We start from the raw sequence: 23,015 nt of genomic DNA on the forward strand, positions 1-23,015 counted from the left end.
AACGTTAGCTTGTCCTTTGAACAGCGAAATTTGAAGGTTTCGTCGTTCACTCGATATCCTTTCTATGTCATAGGCCAAAGTGCAGCAGCTCTACAAACTCGATCGACTGCTTCAGGAGGAATCTGGCACATTGCATAGTCTCCAGCAGGACAAGGTTGGTATGAACCTAATAATGACCTAATAATGACTTAGAATAAAGTCTTTAAATTGCTCGAAAAATTTGGCATATGTTTTAAGAATGCAATTATAACGATCTTCCACCAAACTGATGAATGTACGAAAGCCATCCAAGTTTCTTCTAGAAGAAATATATTCTATAATATTTTTGAAGATAATTCTATCGAATTTGACTTTAAGCTTCAAGAGTTCCGAGTAATCTCACCCATACAAAGACCCGATATGATATCTATTATATCCTTCACAATTTAGAGGAGAGTCGATGTCGTTATTTGCTTGAAACTAAAACGATGTAACAATAAACTGCGAAATGATAGGAGCTGTCCTTAATTCCAAGATATAGAAATCTACAATATCACATTACACGCCTGGTCGACTTAATGCTCGCAGGAAATACTCGAGAAAGCTTTGGGCGGGTTGCGCCACAAACTGCAAGGTAGCAGAAGCAATTTGGCCGAAGCGGAGCGATATCGGAAGCAGCAACTCCTGTTGGAACGCGAACTGAGCAGAGTGAGGATACTGCTCGCCCATAACTCGAAGGTAGATAATTTCGAAAATGTATACCGATGACAGCCGCTAACACGCGCTTCCGCCTTCGTGCATCCCGATTGATCCATACGTGGAACAAATCTATTAAAAATCGATGCAGACTGATTGGCAGAAAAACAAGTAAATTGCGCGTCAATCCGGATTTCAAAATGCGAGTAATTGCTGTACTGTAATTCTTCGTATGTTTTTTTAACGTCGTGAAACGTATTGAATATTCCAACGCGCTTCATTGTTGCCGATGTTTCTGCTAATAGAAAATTTTTTGACGATACGAAATAACTCGTTTATCAATGAATATTTGAATTTGAAGTGAACGTCTGCTTCATCATTTTATCGTGCTTTTATTAAGTTTGTCTTTTATTATTCTTTGCCAATCTGAATTCGCGATATCGTGAAAATAATAATACAAGAAGATAGTAGCACGAGAGAATGTAAATGACGAGAGTAGATTGTATTACGTATTGCAATTAAAGTCTCGATTCACTGTTTCCAGGTAAAGCCGGTATTTTTCCAGGTAAATTGCATTATTCACAACATTATACCATTCAGTTCCGTCATTCGCTGTTTAGTTGCCATTCTCGTAATGTGATAGTCGGCTAACGGTCAAAGTCGCGCATTCTTTTAATCTGGTAGTCCGCAACTCTCTCACGTGCTTTCAGAAACTTGAGGAAACGGTCGCCGAGAACGCGAGATTGGAGCAAGATTTGGTGGTATTGAGGCAAAAGGTGCAAGCATCCAGAAGATATGCCGGTAACGTCGCGAGGGACACTTCGAGCACGACCGCACCGCTAGAAGCGGAATTACGACGAGTACAACAACTCGTCGGCGATCTGCAGAGACAGAGGAAGGAACTGAGCATTCAAGTTCGCCAACTGACAGAGAAATCTCATAGTTTGGTGCAGCAAATTCGCCCGCAGCCACCGCACGGTGAGTCTAACAATTTAAGGAAACCATCAAAAATTTTCAAAACTTAAGAATTAATATTGACTCAAGATGACTCAAACTTAATCAAAGACTGCAAAATATTGTAATAAACTGTCATTATTAATCAAAATTTATTATTACTCTATTATAATCAGGCTCGTCCAATAATTGGCTCGCGAGGTAAACGCTTCCGCCTTTCCAGTGTCTCATTGAACGAGATAGAAAGGAAACAAAAAGGTATACGGGTCTGGGCAGAGTTCTAGCGTTTATTTTTTTTATTTTCTCTCTGTTTCGCTCAATAAGACAATGGAAGAGAGGTGGGCAAAACATTAGACAGACCTAATCTAAATAAATTAATATAAAAAGATTATTTTAATCAGTAATATATTCATAATGCTTATCCTTGTATACATTCATACAAATATATATTGTAAATAAAATAGTATATTACATTTATTGATTATTTGTTAAACATCGGGATTAACATCGTTAATATCGGAATGTATATTTTTCACGAAAAAAGAATGATGCTTAAAAGATACAATTTTCTCCTTAGCTCCTCAGGTGCATCATTCGAAGAAACGTACGCAAAATTCTTGGTTGGAAACTGATTTAGATTCCGGAATAACCCTGGACCATGGTTTAGACTCACCGTCGAGTCCGTCTTTGTCTATCTCACCTCCGAATAAACAAAACGATAGCTCCCACCAACGATACAGCTCTCCTACCCAGTACAAGGACTTATCCCCATTGAATCGCCCACATAATCAGCAATCCTTTGTACAACCCTCACAAAATCACATATCTACGCTTTCGCCACAGCTGCGCGAACAAATTCAACAACACCAATTAAAGCAACAATTATTGAAAGACCAAATGCAGGGCAAAGGTAACGTGATTCAAGTGGTGCCTCTGTATGTTAATACGGATTCAAGAGTAGCAGGTAATATTCTTGTTGGATTATTATGGTGAAAATTCATCCTATTAATGTCATCAATAATGTTATGTTGTTATTAATAATGTTCACGTGTATTAGATAAATAACAATTAATAGCAATTAGCGTAGTCACAAGATATTCTGATATTCAAGTATCGATTTGTATTTTTAACGCAAGGTGATCATATTGCCGACACGAGCAAGCATAACGGAAATATAATGAATGGTACGCTAAATCCTGCTCCGGAATATATCCCGCCACCGCCGCCCCCTTTGAGCGAGGAAGCATTGTTATTGAATGATAATTATAGACAAAACGAGGACAACAAATTCGCCGGTAAGTCGCCCGTTCCACTGCGGAAACATTATTAAGCCTGACACATCGGAAATTTTATTCTTCGTGCTTTTGCAGGATTAATGCACAATCGCGAGAAACAAGAAATTAAAACGGTGCGCATAGTGAAACGCGAATCGGAAAGGCGACAAAGGGATCGCGGCGACAGAACCAGCAATCTTGGAATTCCTCTGACGAACGGCCTCCAGGCACCAGGCGGTGCGAAGAGATTGTCCGATGATGATTTCGGAGGCTCCCAAAAATTCGAAGTAAAATCGTTTTCGATTACGCCTTTTCAAATACACTGAAAAAAAGATTTACTAAATCTTAATATTTCTTCGAATAGTACTAAGTAAACATTTACTTACAATAAATAAATATTTATTTACTCAATAAAAAGTGATAATTAAATCACACAAATTAATTTTTTTTGTATCAAACAAATACATATTTACATTTAGTAAAGATTTACTTAGAACTATTCTAACAAATATTTATTAAAACTTAGAATTTTTTTCAGTGTAGTGAAATCTAATAAAAAAAAACATCAATTTCTTTAAACTTATACTAATGCAGATCTTTTAACATCTAGAAAGCTCAGCTTGGCAGAGTAGTGGAGGAATCGCCAATTGTTCACGCGCAGAGCACGGTTCAGCTGTCCGAACTGGACGATGTTCAATTCCAAAGAAGCATGTCTCTGCCACGTGGTTTCGGCGGGCAAAAACAGCAAACTGGAGTACACTATGGACCCGTGGTACCTCCACCGCGAAGCGACAGTATGCATGCCCTGAAGAGCATGATGGCACGTCGGCATAAAATTAGGGTAAGTATTGCCAATAATTAATTTCGATACCTAAAAAACACAATTCCAGGTCACCTCTCAGATCATTCCATATAACAAAACCTTACTTCCGCATTTATTGATGTATATATAGTTTTGCGAATATTATTGATAATTTTATTCTACTCCGAGCATCCTGACGCTCGTCTCGCTCGTCCATTTTTGTTAATCCTTTCGATCCCGGTATTTTACAATTTTTTTTGACGCTCCATCGCAGTTCGAAAGTCATGACGGCAGCTCCGATAGCACTCTGTCACCGTACACGGATAGTCCTACGTCCAGCTCTCACATGCCAATGAGCTCTCCCAACTATTCAACCGCCTCGTCGTACAGCCCGTGCCAGAGCCAGAATTATCCGTCGCAAGCGACGATGGTCGCCGCGCAGTCTCACTATAACAACTACTCGCTTGGACCGTACAGGCAATACGAGAAAATCGGCACTCTCGCGGGTGCCATGAGCCCCGAATTAACATCGCCGACTAACGTCGGCATTCACGAGAGACCGACTACCGCAACGAGGGCGAACACAAACCAATCTGATTCGCCGCAATTGTCGCCAGTGTTCAAGAGCGAGGCTGCCAAACAAATTATCAAAGAGATGACGGAGAAGAGGGTGGAGGGACCGAGACGAAGGCAGATTCCTCGCGAGAAAAGGCGGCATTACACTGTGTCTAGTAGCAAACCAGTGCTCGATCTAGAGGATACTTTCTCGAAGATGGTATTTTTTGTTTCATTCAATTTCTGTTTCTCTCTTATTTCCCTATCTTCGTCTACCTCTGTCTCACTTTGTCTATTTCCTGTTCACTGACTTTCATCGCTGCGCTGTGCCGTACTATTGCCCATCATGGTAGTTTCGAAAATCCTGATTTTTCGCTTTTACGTTACGAGAATCTTTGATAATTTCTAGGGCATGGGTAGAGCCAGGGACGATCTGGACATGGAAAGAGCGCTCAGACCCAGGATAAATGCTCCTGACGTGGTGCGATCAACATTAAGTCACAAGGAGTTGAAATATAACGAGAGTACTATAGACCAGCTGTTAGGCACGCCTAATAAAATTGTCATTCCCGAGAGATATATTCCTGAGCAGGTATTTATACTCATTAATTTCTTTAAATTAAATTTCATAAAAATCAATTTAATTACACTTGCTTTTAATATAAATTTAATATAAAAGATCGAAAAGATTATATGTTAGAAATTTGTATCGTGAAAAAGATAATATATTTTATTTTATTATTTATATAGAATTCTTCGATATATTGGAGAATTATATGTATAAATAATATAATTGAATCATTATTGAAATTAAATTAAACTGAATTAATTGAATTCTAAATATATGTTATTATATTTTTATTATGTATGTTATTATTTTTCCAGACGCCGGAGCTAACAGCAGAAGAACAAGAGCAACGCTTAAAAAAGGCGGAAGCAATTAGGAAAATGCTCTCAGAGACAACCGTAACTGCACCGGAAGGAGGTGGTATGCAATATTTTTTTTCTCCAATTATTTACCATTTTTGGTGACAATGATTACAAAAATATTTTGTAAATATACACCTGATTTCAGATGATGATTCTAACATAGAAAAATCAGACACCTTGAAACGCAAAGTAGTGGAAGAAAAACGGCAGAGGGAACACATTCTCCAACTTAATCAGATACTGGCGAAGCAAGTAATGGAGAAAAGTAAAATGGTAGCGGGTACGTGTCGATAATACTCCAAGTACGATCGCTGCATGATTGTAATCGTTTTTACGTACAGCTATGGCAGCATGCTCGTTTCGTTTTAGCTTTCAAAAAGAAAAAAAACGTATTTCTTTACCACGCTCGATCAATGATGAGTGCAGTTTCACATTTTCTACACATTTGCTATGGTACAATGATTTTTATTTTTCTATCGCTTAGGTGTTCTATAATATCGCAAACACCTCGTCACTAGTCACAATCTTTCACGACAGCCAATCAAAAGTGTCAATAATTAGTATGGACGCAATTCTGTTAGGTTATCGCAAAGCATTGGTGAGCACGGAGTGTTTGTGACACATTGTAGAACGTCCTTTACAGAAACTCGGTTTAACGTCATTGTCAGTGTTCATTCGGTGCTCATTTGAGCAATTTACATTATATTGTGCATACGTTCACATAATCTTCTCACAAATGCGAACACGCATGTATTACTTAGTTATATGCTATTTTTATACGATTTTATTAATAGCTTTCGTTCAAGACAGCGAATACAGTCTCGTCTTAGGGAGTATGAATTGTTGTTTGGATTGTTTTGTGCTTGTGTGTGTATAGGTAACCAGGCACACTGACCGACATGCTTACTCCATCCCTCCCTATAGGACACGCACGTCACATTATCATTTTCAGGTTTGTTTTTTCATCTTTTTTTTCCTTCGTCTTTTTTTCTTCTATTTTTTTCCTCCGATCAAGCTAAGCAGATACAACCGCAATATTACTTCCATCGATATACGTTTATTGAAAGAATAGAATAACTATTGTGTAAAAAACAATAATTCACAGGAATAGTCGAGATATAAATGATATAAATGATAATAAATAAAAATATATAATAGTAAAAGCATTGAAGATAACAAGACTGCATTTCAATAAACGTATTAATTTATAATTTATAATTGCTTCATTATGTCTCTCATTCATCAACAGTGAAAGCTCTAGCAACGCTTCCTCTGAAAACTGAATCAAGCTTGGATGATGAGGATCTCTCGCCAGTGGCTCCTTTACCACTTTATCAGCAAAGAGAAAACTTCTATTCCTAAGCATCGTTCCAAGAATACAAACAGAAGCACAAAACTACTGCCAATACCAAGAACAAGAAAGAAAAAGAGAAAGGGAACTTTTTTCTCAACGATTAGTTAAGAAAATGGAAGTTCATGCAACATACTGAGGAAGTGCTTTTTATTTGTGCACTGATTACATTGTATATATAATGATCGACTAAATAATACGGTATAATATAAGTAATTGTCATTATTTGTTATATATGATAAGAGCTCGTAACGTTCAAGTACACACGAAAAAGCGTATGAGGAAAGCGCAGACGCAACTGCGCGATAGAAAGGACTATCAATGCATTATCAAACGAAGCTCATCCCTTTTTAAACACTAAATCGAACAACATCGCGACTTACTGTCATTTTTTACTAATTCAGGCGTTCGGTCGTTCAATAACAAATCTGGCGAACGTCAGACTTTACCCGCGACTAATCTAATACGCTTCCGGGCGATATATTCCGGCTTTGGAGAAACCTTTACCGCGTCTCTTCGCAGATCGAAAGTTCTTTTTCGAAAGTTTTCAAATCGCGTATTTATAAGTATAAGAGACTGTAAAACCCATCTGACTGAAAATCTGGTTTGGATATCGTTATGTCCTTTCCCGTTTTACGTACAATCATTTTCACGAGGCAAACTTTTATATATAATATGTCGACAGACGAGACTTGCGTATCCTCGCCGAAGTGTCTGTGAGTGAGATGGTACCATTAGATTTAATGGCGCGGAGAAGATTCTTCATTTTCAGCGGCGATAAACAAAAGTATGCGATTGTAACGCGTCAAGCAATGAGACGAAATTGAAATGAAATGGGCTTCCTATAATAAGCTATTACCTAAGCTTTAAGTTTTAAACTGTAATAGGTTTTCTACATTTAATCATTATCTAGGTTTAAATCTTAAGCCATAAGAAATTAATCAATCACAGTTGAATGTAAGAAAAATAATTGACTATAATTGACTATAATTGATCAATTTCGCTTTGCTTAAAATTTAAAGCTTGGATGACTTATTGTGGAAAGTCCATAAAAAATTGACCATAGTTAATTGATCATAGTCGATTATTCTTTTCACATTCAACTGTGATTGATCAATTTCTTATATAAAACTTAAGGTTCTTCATCAAAGCCATAATGAGGCATCAGAAATAAGAAATGACACTTTAATTTTTATTGAATCATTTGTAAATGAAAATTATTTGAAACAAAATAATGAGTAACGTTTTAAAACAATTGTAAAAATAGATGAAAGCTATTCTTATTCCCCCTGACAGTTAATAATCGTAAAAAGTAATAAAAGGCACGTGAAGTATTTTTAGTCAATACACATGCATAGTCTATTTTCACTTTTACGTCTTTTATCAATTTTTACGATTAGTTACTGACTGTCAGGGGAGGATAAGATAATAGTTTTCATTCATTTTATTTTCAAAATGTTTTAAAGCGATCTCGTTATTTTATTTTATCCAAATTGTCTTTATTTGATACATAACATTAACGTGTCCTTTCTCGCTTCTGACGTCATGATTCAATATGTGACGACTATCCAAGAGTCTTAAGAGTCTCCAGGAGACTTAAAGTTTAGGTAATAGCTTATTATATTATAGAAAGCTCATTATAGTCATTAAAGAAAACAATCGTGCTAAAATCGAGCCTTTCTAGATTTTATTCGCCGAACTTGGCGACAAAAAAGCAAGTGTGTGAATTACCATGTAAACTAGATTATAAGAAATTCACGGTACATATATACAGTACACACGCTTCTGAAGCGTCCGTTGCTATTAACATTATATACACGATTTTTCATGGGCCATTGTAGTATGGCGTTTTAATGTTTAGAGCAGTTGTCACACATAAGAGAAGAGTGCCAAATTCCTATCGAGCGATTAAATAATCGTCAATTAAAAAGAATGGCCGTACCGATTGATGCAGGATACGCTGGAGCATTTGTTATGTAAAAGTAGAAATTACGGAAAAAAACGATCATACACGAGATATATATATATATCTTATATTACTTTTAATTAGTTCGGCTTGATTTTTCAAGTTTTGAATTTAATATCGCGATATTACTTCGTCTTTTAATATTATTACTGTATCCCTTCAGCGTCGAGGTGCAATTTTGGATACAGTCTTAAATGTATATGTAATTTACATTCAGTATATAAATAAATAAATATATATATATATATATTATTTATACATATTTATTGCTATAATACATAATTTATTATTACATATATAATATGTAATGTATTGTACAATAATATAATTATATAATATATTGTATTATTGTGTATCATAATGATATATTAAATATTATATATATATATATTATGTATATATATATATATATAAATAATGGTCCAAAAAAAATATTAGATCAGCAAAGTCTAATCAAGATCCAATAATAAAGAAATTATAATAATTTTATCACAATTATGTAAACATCACCAGTCTTATTATAACATCCATGACATTTCACTCGATGCTGGATACTGAAAAATTATATATGATTTATATATATATATAAATCATATATAACGCGTATGTATATATAAAATATTTGAATACATATATAAAAACTACTCCAGAAAAATATCATTTAGGGTCAGCAGAGTCTAATCCAAAACTAATGAAGAAATTATAATTCCATCAAAATCTGACTCACCGCCGATGCTGGAGGGATAATTATGAACGTAATCAGCTCCTTTATGCATCCTCCAACTTGACTCTTATTTAATATGCACACACTACCGAGCTCTTAGCAATAAGTTTTTATAACGATATAATCTACGCGCGCGACACATATACACATATATACACATGCACGTATCATTGTATAGCACGTATAATTTCTTGTACATAATCGTGCACGGTATAACGGCACGCCCGGTCGAAGAAATCGGAGAAACATCGGCTACCTTTTGCAACCGCGACGTACTTTGCAAAAGTTCACCATTAAGTCAAATAGCAACTTCGAGGATCGCAAGCGCGCGCGATCGATAGTATCGATAATTGTGGTATGGGCGATCGCCGCCAATTTCAAACGCCGGGAAATTTTAAATCCTCGCACCGGTAAATTCTCGTAATTTATACGAGTCGTGTAAGCGATGCGAAATATCGCAGAATATTATTAATAGAAACACTATGCGAATTAACACGGGAAAGAAAACTGTTATTGTTATAATGATGAAATAAAAATTGTATGGCAAGCAAAAATGGCGAAGACCAATTTTTTCATCCTCAATCCAAAAAAAAATAGTCTTAAAAAAATAAAGATCTTTGTTGAACTAAAATAAAATTTAATATAGATATCAAATTAGCTTAATTAAATAATTAATAATAGAACAAGATCGTTTTATCATTTATTATTATTGAATCTCTCATTATTTTATCATAAATTTAAACAAAGATACCACGACTGATTGTGAATCAAAATTTTTAAATTTAATGTTCTTTTTCCAAAGTAAAAATTCAACAAGAAAAGCGTTGAAGAAAAAATAAATTATAAATAAATTTATAGAAACTAAGGACTTAATACTTGATATAAACTGTTTTTAAAAGCTGATGTAAACTGATTTTAAAACCAGTTTTAGAACTAGTTTTGGTATCAGTTGCTTACTTTTGTGCATTCTGAATCTTATTACTTTCTCTCTCTCTTCAACGTCCTCTTATATCTATCTCGTCTTAAGTGCAAAAATTTTCAGGAACTCAAGCAAACAGAACCTACTGATAAACACGTAGCACGAAAAATTAAGGTCATTTGAGGTCACGGCTTGCAGACAAATCGCGAGTTTGTCAATCTGCGGACTGATGATCTGATCATTGTCTTGCCTGACTATAAAAATGGCGCACATATTAAGGTCCAAGTTCGTGCATCTATCATTGAAATACGCTAATCCCAACGCGCTTCGTGTGCCCTTAAATTATCAACGATTATGTTTTCACACCAGCACTATTCTCGATGGTATGACATTTATTCATAAACTATGATTTTTTTTCTTGCAAAGTAGTTGATTTTGAGGTTATCTTCAAAAGTGAACCAAATTTTATGAAAATATCTGTGAGAGATAAAATTATCTTGTTTACGATATGAACGTTAAACGAAAAAACAAATGTCTGACAATTATAAATTAAGCTTTTCGCTGCGCTTGATAAATAAATTTCCACGTCTTTTTGATTATGCAATCAATTTTCATGCGATACCTAACATTCAATCTGTTTGCAATCATTTCAGCATAATTTCTTTTTCCATCGATTTTCTTATTTAAACATTACTTTGCAAAAAAAATATTTTATTCAATTGCATATCTACATTTATTGCAAATTTATAATAATGAAAGTTTTAATTTATGAAGATGAGCATAGAGACATTTGTTTTCAGTAATGGGAAAAGAATTGTCGATGCCATCATTATCACCTACTATGGAAAGTGGTACCATAGTGAAATGGTTAAAAAAGGAAGGTGATAAGATTGAGCCTAGCGACGCTATTGCTGAAATTCAGACTGATAAAGCCATTGTTACAATGGAATTTGATGACGAAGGTGTGATGGCGAAAATAATCGTATGTAATTTAGCAACGAATCAATCAAATCATATATGGATTGCATCCAAATTATGCAACATATATTGATTAGGTGCCTGAAGGAACGAAAGATATTAAAGTAGGAACTCTGATAGCTCTCACTGTAGAGGCTGATGAAGATTGGAAAACAGTAGAAATGCCAGCTGGTCTAGCAGAAGCTTCTTCAGCAGCATCATCCTCTATTGAGGCAAGCCCACCTGTTACGAAAGCTGAACCACCATCCGGCCAGTATGATTCTTTAATTATACTGTGCTTTAAAGTAATATTGAAATAATGCTCACATATTTATATATTTAGTTCCTTTAATATACTAGATTTAAAATAATGCTGAATGTATATAATGCTTATACATTTATACGCTTATAAATCAACAGTTAACATTTTCAGAATTTGTTTCTAAATATTTTATTTATTTTCAGACAAAACATTGCTATGCCTGCCTTGTCACCAACTATGACAACAGGTACAATTGTAAAGTGGCTGAAGCAGGAAGGTGATGAAATACAGCCGGGTGATGCGTTAGCAGACATACAGACAGACAAAGCTGTCATGTCCTTTGAATTGGAGGAAGAAGGAGTATTCGCAAAAATTCTTGTACATATTCAATTATTAACGATAAAAAATTCTACATTATAATTCTTTCTTAAACTAATTAATTATTTATTAGATTCCAGAAGGATCTCAAGTACAAGTTGGACAGTTGATAGCTGTTATGGTTGAAAAAGGAATGGATTGGAAAAAAGCTGTTATTCCGACTGAATCAGCAATATCTGCAGCACCAAGTCCTACTAAACCGACCGCACCAGCTAATGCAAAACCATCAAATGGGCAGTATGTATTAATTTTTTAGATAATTTATATAATTGAATTAATTTTATTTATTTATTATTTCCATATTTAACCATATTTAATATACTCTTGCAAATAAATAATTGTACTGCAATTCATATATTTTTTGTACAGAATGTATGGTTTGGCGGTAAAGAAATTATTGGAAGAATATGGCCTGAGTTCTGGAACAATCAAGGGCACTGGACGTACGAATCGTTTATTGAAGAGCGATGTTTTGGCGTACATTCAGATACACGATGTTAAAAAAATTACGCCTAAATCCGGTAAATATGATATATTGAAATAATACTATCTCTCTTGGAGCATCTATAAAATATTTAATATTGGGTTGTCCGAAAAGTTCGTGCCGATTTTGAAGGAAAATTGAAAGATTTAAATTTTAGTATACATTTATTAAATAGATGCATTTATTATATAGATGCCATTCTGTTCTACAACTTTTCTCCATCTTTCAGACAACTTGAAAATTCCATCCTTCCAGAATCTCTCAGGTTTTTCAGCGGAAAACTTTTCTAAGTGATTTTTTACCTCGACCAAAGAAGCTTGAAGCTTTTTCCATTAAGGGAATTTTGTAATGATTGAAATAGGTGGAAATCAGAGAGCGCAAGATCTGGTGAATATGGTGGATAGAGTAGAACATCCCAATTGAACTCCAACTTTTGTTATCGAAGACATGTTCGAATTATCAAAAACACATGAGGCCTCGCATTATCCTGATGAAACACGACGCCCTTCCGATTCGTTATTTCTGGATGTTTTTGTTCAATTGCTGTCTTCAGTTCATCTAATTAGGAACAATACTTCTCTGAATTTATCGTCTCGTTGTTTGGCCCATAATACAGGATCACTTTCCAATCCCATCAGAGCATGACCTTGTTTGGATGAAGACCAGCTTTTGCGGTGGCTAAAGGTGGTTCATTCCGCTTTCCCCAAGATCTTTTTCGCTCAACATTATTGTAAATGATCCATTTTTCATCCCCCGTCACTACTTGCTTCAAAAATGGTGTCTCTTCGTTGCATTTATAGAGCGAGTCGCAAATGGAAATGCGATCCATCAGATTTTTCTCCGTTAAATCATGAGGAACCCATACATCAAAATGGTTTATGTAGCCAAGCTTGACAAAATGTTCATAGATGATGAATTTGACGTTGATGGTGGATATTTTGACATATTCAACATTTCTGCTAATTTATATATCGTATGGATTATTCTCGATTAGTGTTTTAATCTGATCTTCATCTGTGATGGAAGACTTACCCGGGCGTTCTTGATCTTCAAGGTTGAAATCACCAGCTTTAGACATAGCAAACCACTTTCGCACAGTTCTTTCAGCTACAGCACCTTCGCCATAAACAGCGCATATCTTGTTTACCGCTTGTGTGACATTTTCCGGTAAAAGAAAAGCATTAAATGCCTAAAATGCACTTTGTTTTCTTCCATATTCAAAGGCGTATAAAACTAACGTATCGCAACCAAATTTTTCCAAGTATGCCTGAAGTATCATCTTTTATGATATGTACGCATGTCATTTGTTTTCAATCGTTCTGATATATTCAGACCTGTCCTTACGCCACCTACCAAAAATCGGCACTTTCTGGACAACCCAATATTTATTTTATGACTATTTTTTTACAGCACCTCCTCCAGAAGTTGTTAAAACGCCAAGTTTAGAAGAGGTATCTGTCCCATCTGATCGATCGTCTCCATATGAAGATATTGAAATATCCAACATTCGTGCTGTTATCGCTAAACGACTTGGAGAATCGAAGGTATGGCATTACATTTGTAATTAATTATTTAATTTAATCGAAGCAATTTTTCTTTTCTAGAGAACTATACCACACTCTTACGCAGTTATGGATATAAACATCGACAAATTACTCGAATTACGTGGAAAATTAAAGACAGAGGATATAAGTGTGTCAGTTAACGACTTTATTACCAAAGCTGTGGCTCATGCACTTGTTGAATGTCCTGATATAAATACGTTATATCAAAATGAACAGGTTAGTACGATTAACTTTACTATGATATAATTGTGTTAAGCTATGCAATTCAATTATCATATTAACAATCGATAACTCTTAGATTGTTCGAGTTCCAAAAGTGGATGTGTCTATAGCAGTTGCGACAAAAAATGGTCTGATTACTCCAATAGTATTCGATACTGCCACTAAAAGCTTAACAGATATTTCTAAAAATATTCGAGAATTAGCCGAAAAAGCGAGGAAGGGACAGCTCAAACCACACGAGTTCCAAGGAGGAACATTTACGTAAGCCTTGATCAATAATACACGTAAAGTATGTTTGCATATGTGTACGTGTATATGCTATATATGCAATTTTATTGTACAGAATATCGAATTTGGGAATGTTTGGCATCAAAGAGTTTTCCGCTATTATAAATCCTCCACAAACTGCTATTCTTGCTGTAGGCGCAGGACGCGAAGAATTGGGTAATTTTTGCGAAAAACTTTATAAAAATTTTATGGATAATACCAAACTAACTTTTCTAGCTACTAATAATACTTTTGCAATGCTTGCAGATTTGTCATTAATGAAGGTAACGAAAATGTCAGTAAAACTATCATACGATAGACGAGCGATTGATGAAGATCAAGCGGCTAATTTTTTGGCTATTTTAAAAGCAACATTAGAGGATCCAATTTTTCTCACAGCTGGCAGGGTACAAGCACTGAGGTACAAACGTGATGCATATTAATCACTCATCATTCTAAATAATTTCTTGTTTAGAGTGTTTATTGCAAAAACAGCTTTCTTGCATCAAGAGAGTTAAATAATTATTGTTTTTGTAATTATATTACTGTTTTTTTTTAAATAGAATTTAAGTAGAAAAAATATATTAATTAATATAACTTGTATATGTAATGTATATAATAATTGCTGACTGTTTTTGAAATAAACACAAGAATTAATTAATATTAATTTTATTTTTTGTGCCAGATATATAATCAAAAATATAAAACAATTTATATATATTTATATAAGTGTTCTGCAAATAACTCTGTTCATTGTAAAGTTCAAATGATTCTGTTATCAAAAACTTTGACCAAAGGAAATAATTTATGTATTTATACTCTCAAAATAGACACATTCTCACTTCATTTGTAAATTAATTAGTGACAACATTAAGTGAATCTAAATACTAAATGTTAATTGATTTTTTTAAACATTCTTTATAATATTTCAGTATAACTTTTTAATTATTTAAAAAATTTTTAATTAATTTAGGTATCCAAAAAATTGATAGAGAATAAGTGTCTATTATTTCATATTTAAAATCTTGTAAATAATAATTAGAATGTTAATTTATGTCTACTTTTGTAAAAATCTTCAAATTATTGATTCTGTGATATAACACATGAGAATCATATGTATATCTTTTGAGTTAAAATTATGAAATATAAATGTCTTCGTTGTATATTATTATAAATATTTAGATATAAATTTATGTCTGAATATTGAAAAAAATTTGTGGAATATAAAACTCCCAATTTACTTCTAATTAATTTATTAATTGGAAATATGTATCAATAAATGGTTCACTTGTATATTACTTGTAAATTAAATATTATTGGGTTAGTTTAATGATAATATGGAATGAACATATTCATTTCCTAAATAAAATATTTATTGTCTAAAATACGTGATATCTTACGGATGTATCAATATCCATTTATATTCATACACAGAAAAATAATATATTACAATTACATTATATGCAGTTCTCAAAGTCACATCATAGCATCTCATGTCTTTTTAGAAAGCATAAATTAATATTCTGTACAAATATTTAACTTTTATTATAGTCACAACTTTATTATTATTGCTTGATGATATTTTTATGCTGATTATTAATTAAAATTATTTGTATTTATTTAATAAGGCATTTCTCGCATTTAATTTTAATTTTAATACTCTTTTTCAAAAACTTTAAATTCTTATATCTTATCAAAACTGATAAAATATATAAATAATAATTTTTTATCATCAATTTTTTATCAAATCGTGCAAACGATTACAATATTGTTTAAATATATTTACTCGTCAGCAGACACTTAATGTGTTAAATGATTGAAGACAACACTTGTCTTGCTTTCATGTTAATTATTATAACATAATTATATACTTTAAACTGTTGTCACAACTTGATATTTTCATGTATGGTAATTTAATATCATGTATATAAGACACAAAAATTATACTTTATAAGTATTTAATACAACTTAACTTTCGTTTATCACAGTCGTGATTTCATATATACTTGATATTACTGCTCAAATCATCTTAAATATTTAGATAAGGATATAGAATATTCACTTTTTACAATAATTCAATCATTTATACGCATTACACATTCATTGTCAAACACACTGTATTATAAACACTTGAATATCAGTTATGTACATATATCAGCTATTTAAAAATATATGAATATTAGCTATATGTTATTATGTTTGAGCAATATCGCGCTCTTAGAAAATACAAAAGTTTTCAAAAATGTATATGTTTTATAAAAGTAGGAATAAAAGTCTTACAAAGTTAGATATATGAATGTGTGTATATGTGAGTGTATGCACATCTTAATAATTTTATAAAAAATTTTATTAAAAAATGAATTGTAGAATGATTGTCGTTACGTAATTCATAACGGTAATTTTTAATTTTTGATGCATTGCCTGACGATAATAAACAGTGTCACTCGATTTCGTGCACAAAATGATTTCATATATGACTAATACTAATATTTCAACGTATAACTTTTCTTATAAATTTGAAAATGATTAATAAATTGAATTGAAAGTAATATAGTCAAAAAATTCTATAAGTTATAAATTTAAACAAATTACAGTCAAAGAACTTATCTTATATCAATTTATATTATTAAACATGTGCGAATCTTATCCAGTTTACTTTTCTTGGAAAGAATTAAGAGCTTCAAATTTGAGGGACTTTCATTAATTATTATCAGAGTTATATAACTGATTTTGTCTCTCTGATATCTTGATGGTTCTTTACATTGATATAAGTACAGTTTTTTTTTTTTTAAGAAAAATATTCTGTACTATGAACTTTTTATACTATACTATATAACTATAAATAGTATTAAAAATACAATATTTCAAAATATTGTATAAATTCCACTCATTCTTCAAAAAAGTATATAAAAATGCATTCTGTCCACAATTATCTACAGCTAAAACATTCCATTTGTTGTTTTGATGAATACTCAACTTGAATAATAAAATGCATATCGACGTAGTATCATTGAGCGGAAATACCTGAGCAAAATCCTAATTCATCATGAATTATATTGCACACAACATTTCTAGAGAAATTTTAATATTCGACACCTAGGGTATGGTCAACGCTACAAACGCTTTGAAATGTTTTTTAATTGGTCAGTTTGTAAAATGGGAATTTATAAAATTCTTTCTTCTAATTAGTCCATAAAATGTTTCAAAGTATTTGTAGCGAGACTTTGACCACAGCCCTAATCGAATACTGAATATTCCACAAAGCCATATGCGAAATAACTGAATATTAGACACGATTTTTACAAAAACAATGCGATGATTTTTCTGATCGCGCCCTCGTGCACATGTGCATGTGTGATGGGCTTTCTACAAAGAGCCATTACTTAAGTTTTACTTAAGTCTTAAGCCATAAGATACATTGACCAATTATAGTCATTCATTCATCTCACATTCAACTGTGACTCAAAGAATTAAAGCTTAAGTGTAATGGCTTATCGTAGAATGTAACAAGTTTGTCCGCTAACAATTAGTATAGTTTAGTGTTTGCTTTTAGCAAAATTAGTATTTTCATTACTTTTATGAGCACACATTGTGGCTTCTACAAATAGAAAGAAATTGTCTATACTTCATAGTTTTTTGGTATTTTTATGATTAAGACTATTCGGTATTCAGCCGAATGGTAAAAATATTGCCAATTAGAACACCGAATAATCTAATATTTGTTGCAATTCTACTTATTTAAAAAATCGATAAATTTGTCTAAACATTTTCACAAATGATTTTCACGATACTATCTTGCAAGAGTAATGATCATGATATAATTAAGTAGCATTAAAAATAACTATCAGATTGTTTGAACGATAATACTTATGTGAATAATATAATCTTAAAATGATTATCAACTATTATGCTTTGGTTTCATAATATATAAACCAACATAGTGGAATAAAAACGAAGGGCAGTTAAATAAGTTTAAGATGTTAAAATCGAAGTGATAATAATTACGAAATTCTTTTGAAGCTTTCAATTACAAAATATCTTTTTTTTATCATTTAGCACAACATATAAGCAGCAATGAAGTATCGTGAAATGGTATATTATGAATATTACAGTTTTTTAAATAAATATTTAGTGAAATGCTTTGTGGAGAATTCTTTGCGCCGCACGGATCAGTGGAGTGAGTGTAGATAATTCCGCACAATTTTCTAGGAACGGATGAGAGAGTAACTCGTCAGCAGTCGCTCTCTCATCAACTTCCACAGCGAGGCATCTCTCCAAAAAATTTTGGAACGTCAGACTGAGGCTGTCCCATCTCGGAATGGACGGTTTACCAATGGCAGCGATTAAATATAATGCTCTCAATGGTGTCTCTTTCATATAAGGTGGTTCTCCTTCGATCATTTCAATAGCCATTATACCTAACGACCAGATATCCACCTTTTTGCCGTATTGTTTCCTTGTTACTACTTCTGGCGCCATCCAATATGGAGTGCCAACCATAGTCTGCCGTTTCTCATCACCGTCGATATTCGCACAGAAACCAAAGTCTGTTACTTTTACTGTACCATTCATTCCCAACAGCACATTGTCTGACTTAATATCTCTATGAATAATGCCTCTAGTATGCAGGAAGCTTATTGCTTTCAGGACCTCTCTGCAAACAGCTGCGATTTGAACTTCCTTCATCACTGTCTCAGTGACGACATCTGTGAGCGGTCCACCCTCTAGCAGTTCCATAACTACCCAAAGATGTTCATCCACAAGGTAAGCATCGAGGAAATTAACCAAATTTGGATGCTGGAACTCCTTAAGAATCTTGATCTCAGTTAATATCAATTCTTTCTTTGGTTGCTTCGATAAATCTATGTCCTTCACAGCTACCTTCTGACTGTACTGAAGATCAGTGGCTATGAACACAGTTCCAGAGGCACCAGCGCCTACCTCTTTAGTTCTTTCAAAGCGCAAGTTAGGATCTCCACATTGGCAGATAGCCCTGAGTTCCTCATATATCTGTTCATCACTGAGTCTTACACCCGTACACTCCGTCTTCCTTCGCAGAATAGGACTCTCCTCTATTCTGCTTGGCAAAACATTTTCTTCCTCCTCTTCTCGTAACGGTACATCTTCATCATTACTGATTCTATATGTGTTTAGATCCTCTAATATCTCAGTGAGAGTCTTCTCCACTCTGTCGTTGCACTTGCGTGGTGCCGGTTTTGGTGGTTTCGGTGGTTTTGGTGGTTTCGGAGGTTTTAGTGGCTTATTTACTTTCGGCGGTAGCTCGGGTAACGTCTGTTCATTCGTCAAACTCTCAGAAGTTAAGCGATCATCATCAGATCCGTCCAAATGATACTTCTTTGTCAGGATGTTGTTGATCTCCTGCGACTCTTCTTCGATCAGGTCCTGGGTGACGAACGGCTTGAAGACTTCCTGATCCTGCGGCTTGCGCTTGATCGAGTAATTGTAAAACTTGATGGCCTGCAAAGCAGCGTCGGGATGCTCGTTTTGCTCTGACTTGGAGATCTGGGTGTTGAGCAAACGTATCCACGGGTCTGGCAGACCCTCCAACTGCCCGGTTTCAGCATTTTTGCTCACGTGAAATTTGTGCGAGACATTAGTCGGGAGACCAATTTCCGCGGCCACGGTATCGACGTGAGAACCGCTCCTCTTTTTTGAGAATAGCTTTGTCAGGTTGAGACTCATTCTCGCGCGCACTCTCGCGCTCTTCTCCCTTATCCTTGCTCCTTCGTGACCACGCGTAGTAATTCTCGAGAAGAAAAGGAAAGAGGGAAAAAGAAACTAAACGAACCCACGATTTCAAATACTCTCGATGCTCATGCTAATGTTTCGTATCGTTCTGTAAATTATTATCCACCACAACGATCACATCGTTGAGTCTCACGCCCGATTACACGCCGGTGGACGAACGTTATCAGTGCTGACAACGTAATAATGACAGACGTATCATCAGACGATATTATTACCAGAGAGAAACTTGAGAAAGAACACGAGGGCCTTTTTACTGTAATCGCAAATGCACCCGCGCACTACTGCTCTCTGAAGAAGTGAATCTCAACTACATAACAATATCCATTTTTATGCTCCTGATGGAGATGACACCTTTTGTCTACAAATCGATTGCCTATATGCATCATTTGTCTTCATCACTTTTGCCGACAGTTTGTATTTAAACCCCGTATTCCTATACTCTATTATTTCATAATATAATATAATAACATATATATATATATATATATATATATATATATATATATATGTTGTTACGCGAATATAATACGTTAATGGCTGTGTTCAACAGAGAAAGCTTTGTAAATGTTGTAAAATTCTTCAACACGATTGGTTCTTGCTTTAGGTTCTCTATGAATTTAAATGTGTACTAATAATATTAAGGCCCAGTTGCATCAATGTCACTTTAACTCTAACAAAACTAGATTTAAAACTATCTCGTTTTAAAGTCAAAAAGAGACAGAGACAGAAAGAGTTTTAAGCCGCTTAAAATCAAAGTAACGGTGGTGCAATTGGGCCTAAATTAAACAATTTATAACAATTGCGAAACTGCTTTCTTTGCTGAAAGCAAAGAATGTAGCAGCTAGGTTTTGCCTAATCATGCCTAATCATGTCTTATAGCATACTGATAAATTCAAAATTGCGATCGTATTAAATAAGTGAGGAATAAATAATAATAATTAAAACAAATTTTTAATTTTTAAAATACAAAAAATTAATAACTAACAGAGCTAATGAGAGCCAGTGCGAATAATCAAGTGCAGCTAGATTTTGTAGATTAAAAAATCTATAAAATCTATCTTGCGCTTCATTATCTACACTGGCTCTCATTAGCCCTGTTATTTATTGGTTATTATTGTATTTTAAATCGATAATATAAGAACTCGCAATTTGCGAGCAAGTTGCCCACCCAAATATTCAGAATTTATTTTTATATATTTTTCAAAAAATTAGATTGGTATTATACAACCTATTTCGTTCAGGTCCTCGTCTTTCTTTTAGCCAATATTCTGGCTTAATATGTCAAAAATTGATAGCAAGGAGAAATATTCTTTTTTGCTGTCAAGAAAAGTGTAAAATTTTACTTTTATTTTGTATGATCTGCGAAACACGAACGCGTCGCGAAGGGCCATCATATTAATGAAATTGATTAAATATTAATTATCAATAATATAATTTTATTAATACATGAATAAATTTCGCATTTATTCGCGTCTATTCACAATAAAAAATATAAGTATTTGATTAAAAATAGATCTAAATTAAAAAAAAATCTCTGAAGAATATTTTCAACATTTTGATTGTATGAATCTCAAATATTATGAAATTAGAAAAATTTTTTAATATAAATTTTACACAATATAACTTCAATTTAAAAATAAACTGAAAATTACTACATCGATTACTATCAGATGAAATTTAAGGCCAATGTACGTATTCGAACGATTTGTTGCTGAAATCATCTCATCTCAAAGCATATGAAAAATTCAGATAAATGATGTAAGATCCAAAAGAGATAATTTTCCCTCACATATCAACAAGTATATTTTTTATAATTATTATAAAATAATAATATATATTTTTATAAATTAATATTTTTGAAATTATTATAATAATATTTTGTATAATTTATTATTTCAAAATTAAGTACATTTTAAGTGACGCAAAAACACAATTTTAAAGTAATTATGAGATAATATTCTTATATTTCTTGACAAAATATATATTGGATCTTACATCATGTTACTACTGAATGTATAAAATCCAGGAACTACATATGGATAAGTTTTCTAAAAGTTTAGACTAAAGTCAGTGCATTTAGATAAATTACATTAATAATTAATAATCGTAAAATATCTTTTATAAAAAAACGAGAGGTTGTCAATAAATTATATAACATATACGCTATATTAAAATATTTGTTATTTCATTAGTAATGTATACAAATAAGTATACACAAATAAGTGTATAAAAAACGATACAAGGAATATCTTAAAAAACAATATGTAATATACATATATATGCATGCATATGTGTATTGCTTTTCTGCACCAACTTATATAAAATTTAATCCTGTATGAATATTTGAAAATAGAATAGGTAGGAAGAATAATAAAACATATTTTTTATACTGTAACAAACTTTCAATATTATGATATTTAGAGACAACAATTTTGTTTACCCTATTTACTTTTTATATGTATATATATATATTTTTTATATATTTAATTTCCTGTATTTCATATATTTAAAAAATACAAATATTTTATTATCTTTTGTTTTAACATGATATCATAAATTTTACAGTGCATGTACAATAAAAACCATAAGAAGAAGCATCCAGGATTAAATTTATCCTAATCTGTTCTAACTTATCCACTTTAAGGCAACGGATGCATGGAACGCTATACATTTATAAAAAATATACAGGTACATTTTTATTAAATTAATGCACACATATGTGCATCTACAGACATATTAATAAAATCACCACGCATTCGTTATCTCAATAAAAATATTAATTCATCACTCACCAATTTGATGCGCAACAGCGGAGTTTCATCTGCAACGTCGCTACGATGATTCTGTAACAAAAAGAATATAAAATCTAAATTAAAACAGAAAAAATCAATTAATATTTTTAAAATATTTAATTTTTAAAAATATTTAATAAACGTAATTCTCTTGAAAATAATCACGTAA

At 32.9% G+C, this 23,015-nt stretch overlaps 3 protein-coding genes across 3 annotated transcripts in view; 2 read left to right on the top strand and 1 right to left on the bottom strand.

Annotated features, from left to right (window-relative positions):
- Positions 1–6,552, top strand: part of LOC105625723 — a 140,744-nt gene extending 134,192 nt beyond the window's left edge. Inside the window, exons 18-30 of the mRNA XM_012207046.1 lie at positions 74–154; positions 568–717; positions 1,220–1,240; positions 1,386–1,653; positions 2,207–2,593; positions 2,766–2,924; positions 3,000–3,190; positions 3,514–3,744; positions 3,980–4,480; positions 4,670–4,852; positions 5,146–5,248; positions 5,336–5,470; positions 6,440–6,552. Coding sequence (XP_012062436.1) covers positions 74–154; positions 568–717; positions 1,220–1,240; positions 1,386–1,653; positions 2,207–2,593; positions 2,766–2,924; positions 3,000–3,190; positions 3,514–3,744; positions 3,980–4,480; positions 4,670–4,852; positions 5,146–5,248; positions 5,336–5,470; positions 6,440–6,552 — 2,523 coding nt within the window. The remainder of the gene's footprint in view (positions 1–73; positions 155–567; positions 718–1,219; positions 1,241–1,385; positions 1,654–2,206; positions 2,594–2,765; positions 2,925–2,999; positions 3,191–3,513; positions 3,745–3,979; positions 4,481–4,669; positions 4,853–5,145; positions 5,249–5,335; positions 5,471–6,439) is intronic.
- A 3,860-nt stretch (positions 6,553–10,412) lies between these two features.
- Positions 10,413–14,728, top strand: LOC105625120 (dihydrolipoyllysine-residue acetyltransferase component of pyruvate dehydrogenase complex, mitochondrial-like). The gene is made up of 11 exons (XM_012206463.1): positions 10,413–10,533; positions 10,951–11,132; positions 11,206–11,381; positions 11,573–11,747; positions 11,821–11,984; positions 12,117–12,268; positions 13,642–13,775; positions 13,836–14,012; positions 14,095–14,279; positions 14,362–14,462; positions 14,553–14,728. Exons 1-11 carry the CDS (start codon positions 10,413–10,415, stop codon positions 14,726–14,728), a joined length of 1,743 nt encoding a protein of 580 aa, XP_012061853.1.
- Positions 14,729–18,413: 3,685 nt separating this feature from the next.
- LOC105625131 (serine/threonine-protein kinase PAK 1) lies at positions 18,414–19,988 on the bottom strand. Its single transcript, XM_012206474.1, has one exon. It carries the CDS (start codon positions 19,986–19,988, stop codon positions 18,414–18,416), a length of 1,575 nt encoding a protein of 524 aa, XP_012061864.1.
- Between the last annotated feature and the right edge of the window lie 3,027 nt (positions 19,989–23,015).

The sequence above is a fragment of the Atta cephalotes genome (assembly GCF_000143395.1).
Source record: "Atta cephalotes unplaced genomic scaffold scaffold00003, whole genome shotgun sequence".
NCBI lineage: Eukaryota > Metazoa > Arthropoda > Insecta > Hymenoptera > Formicidae > Atta > Atta cephalotes.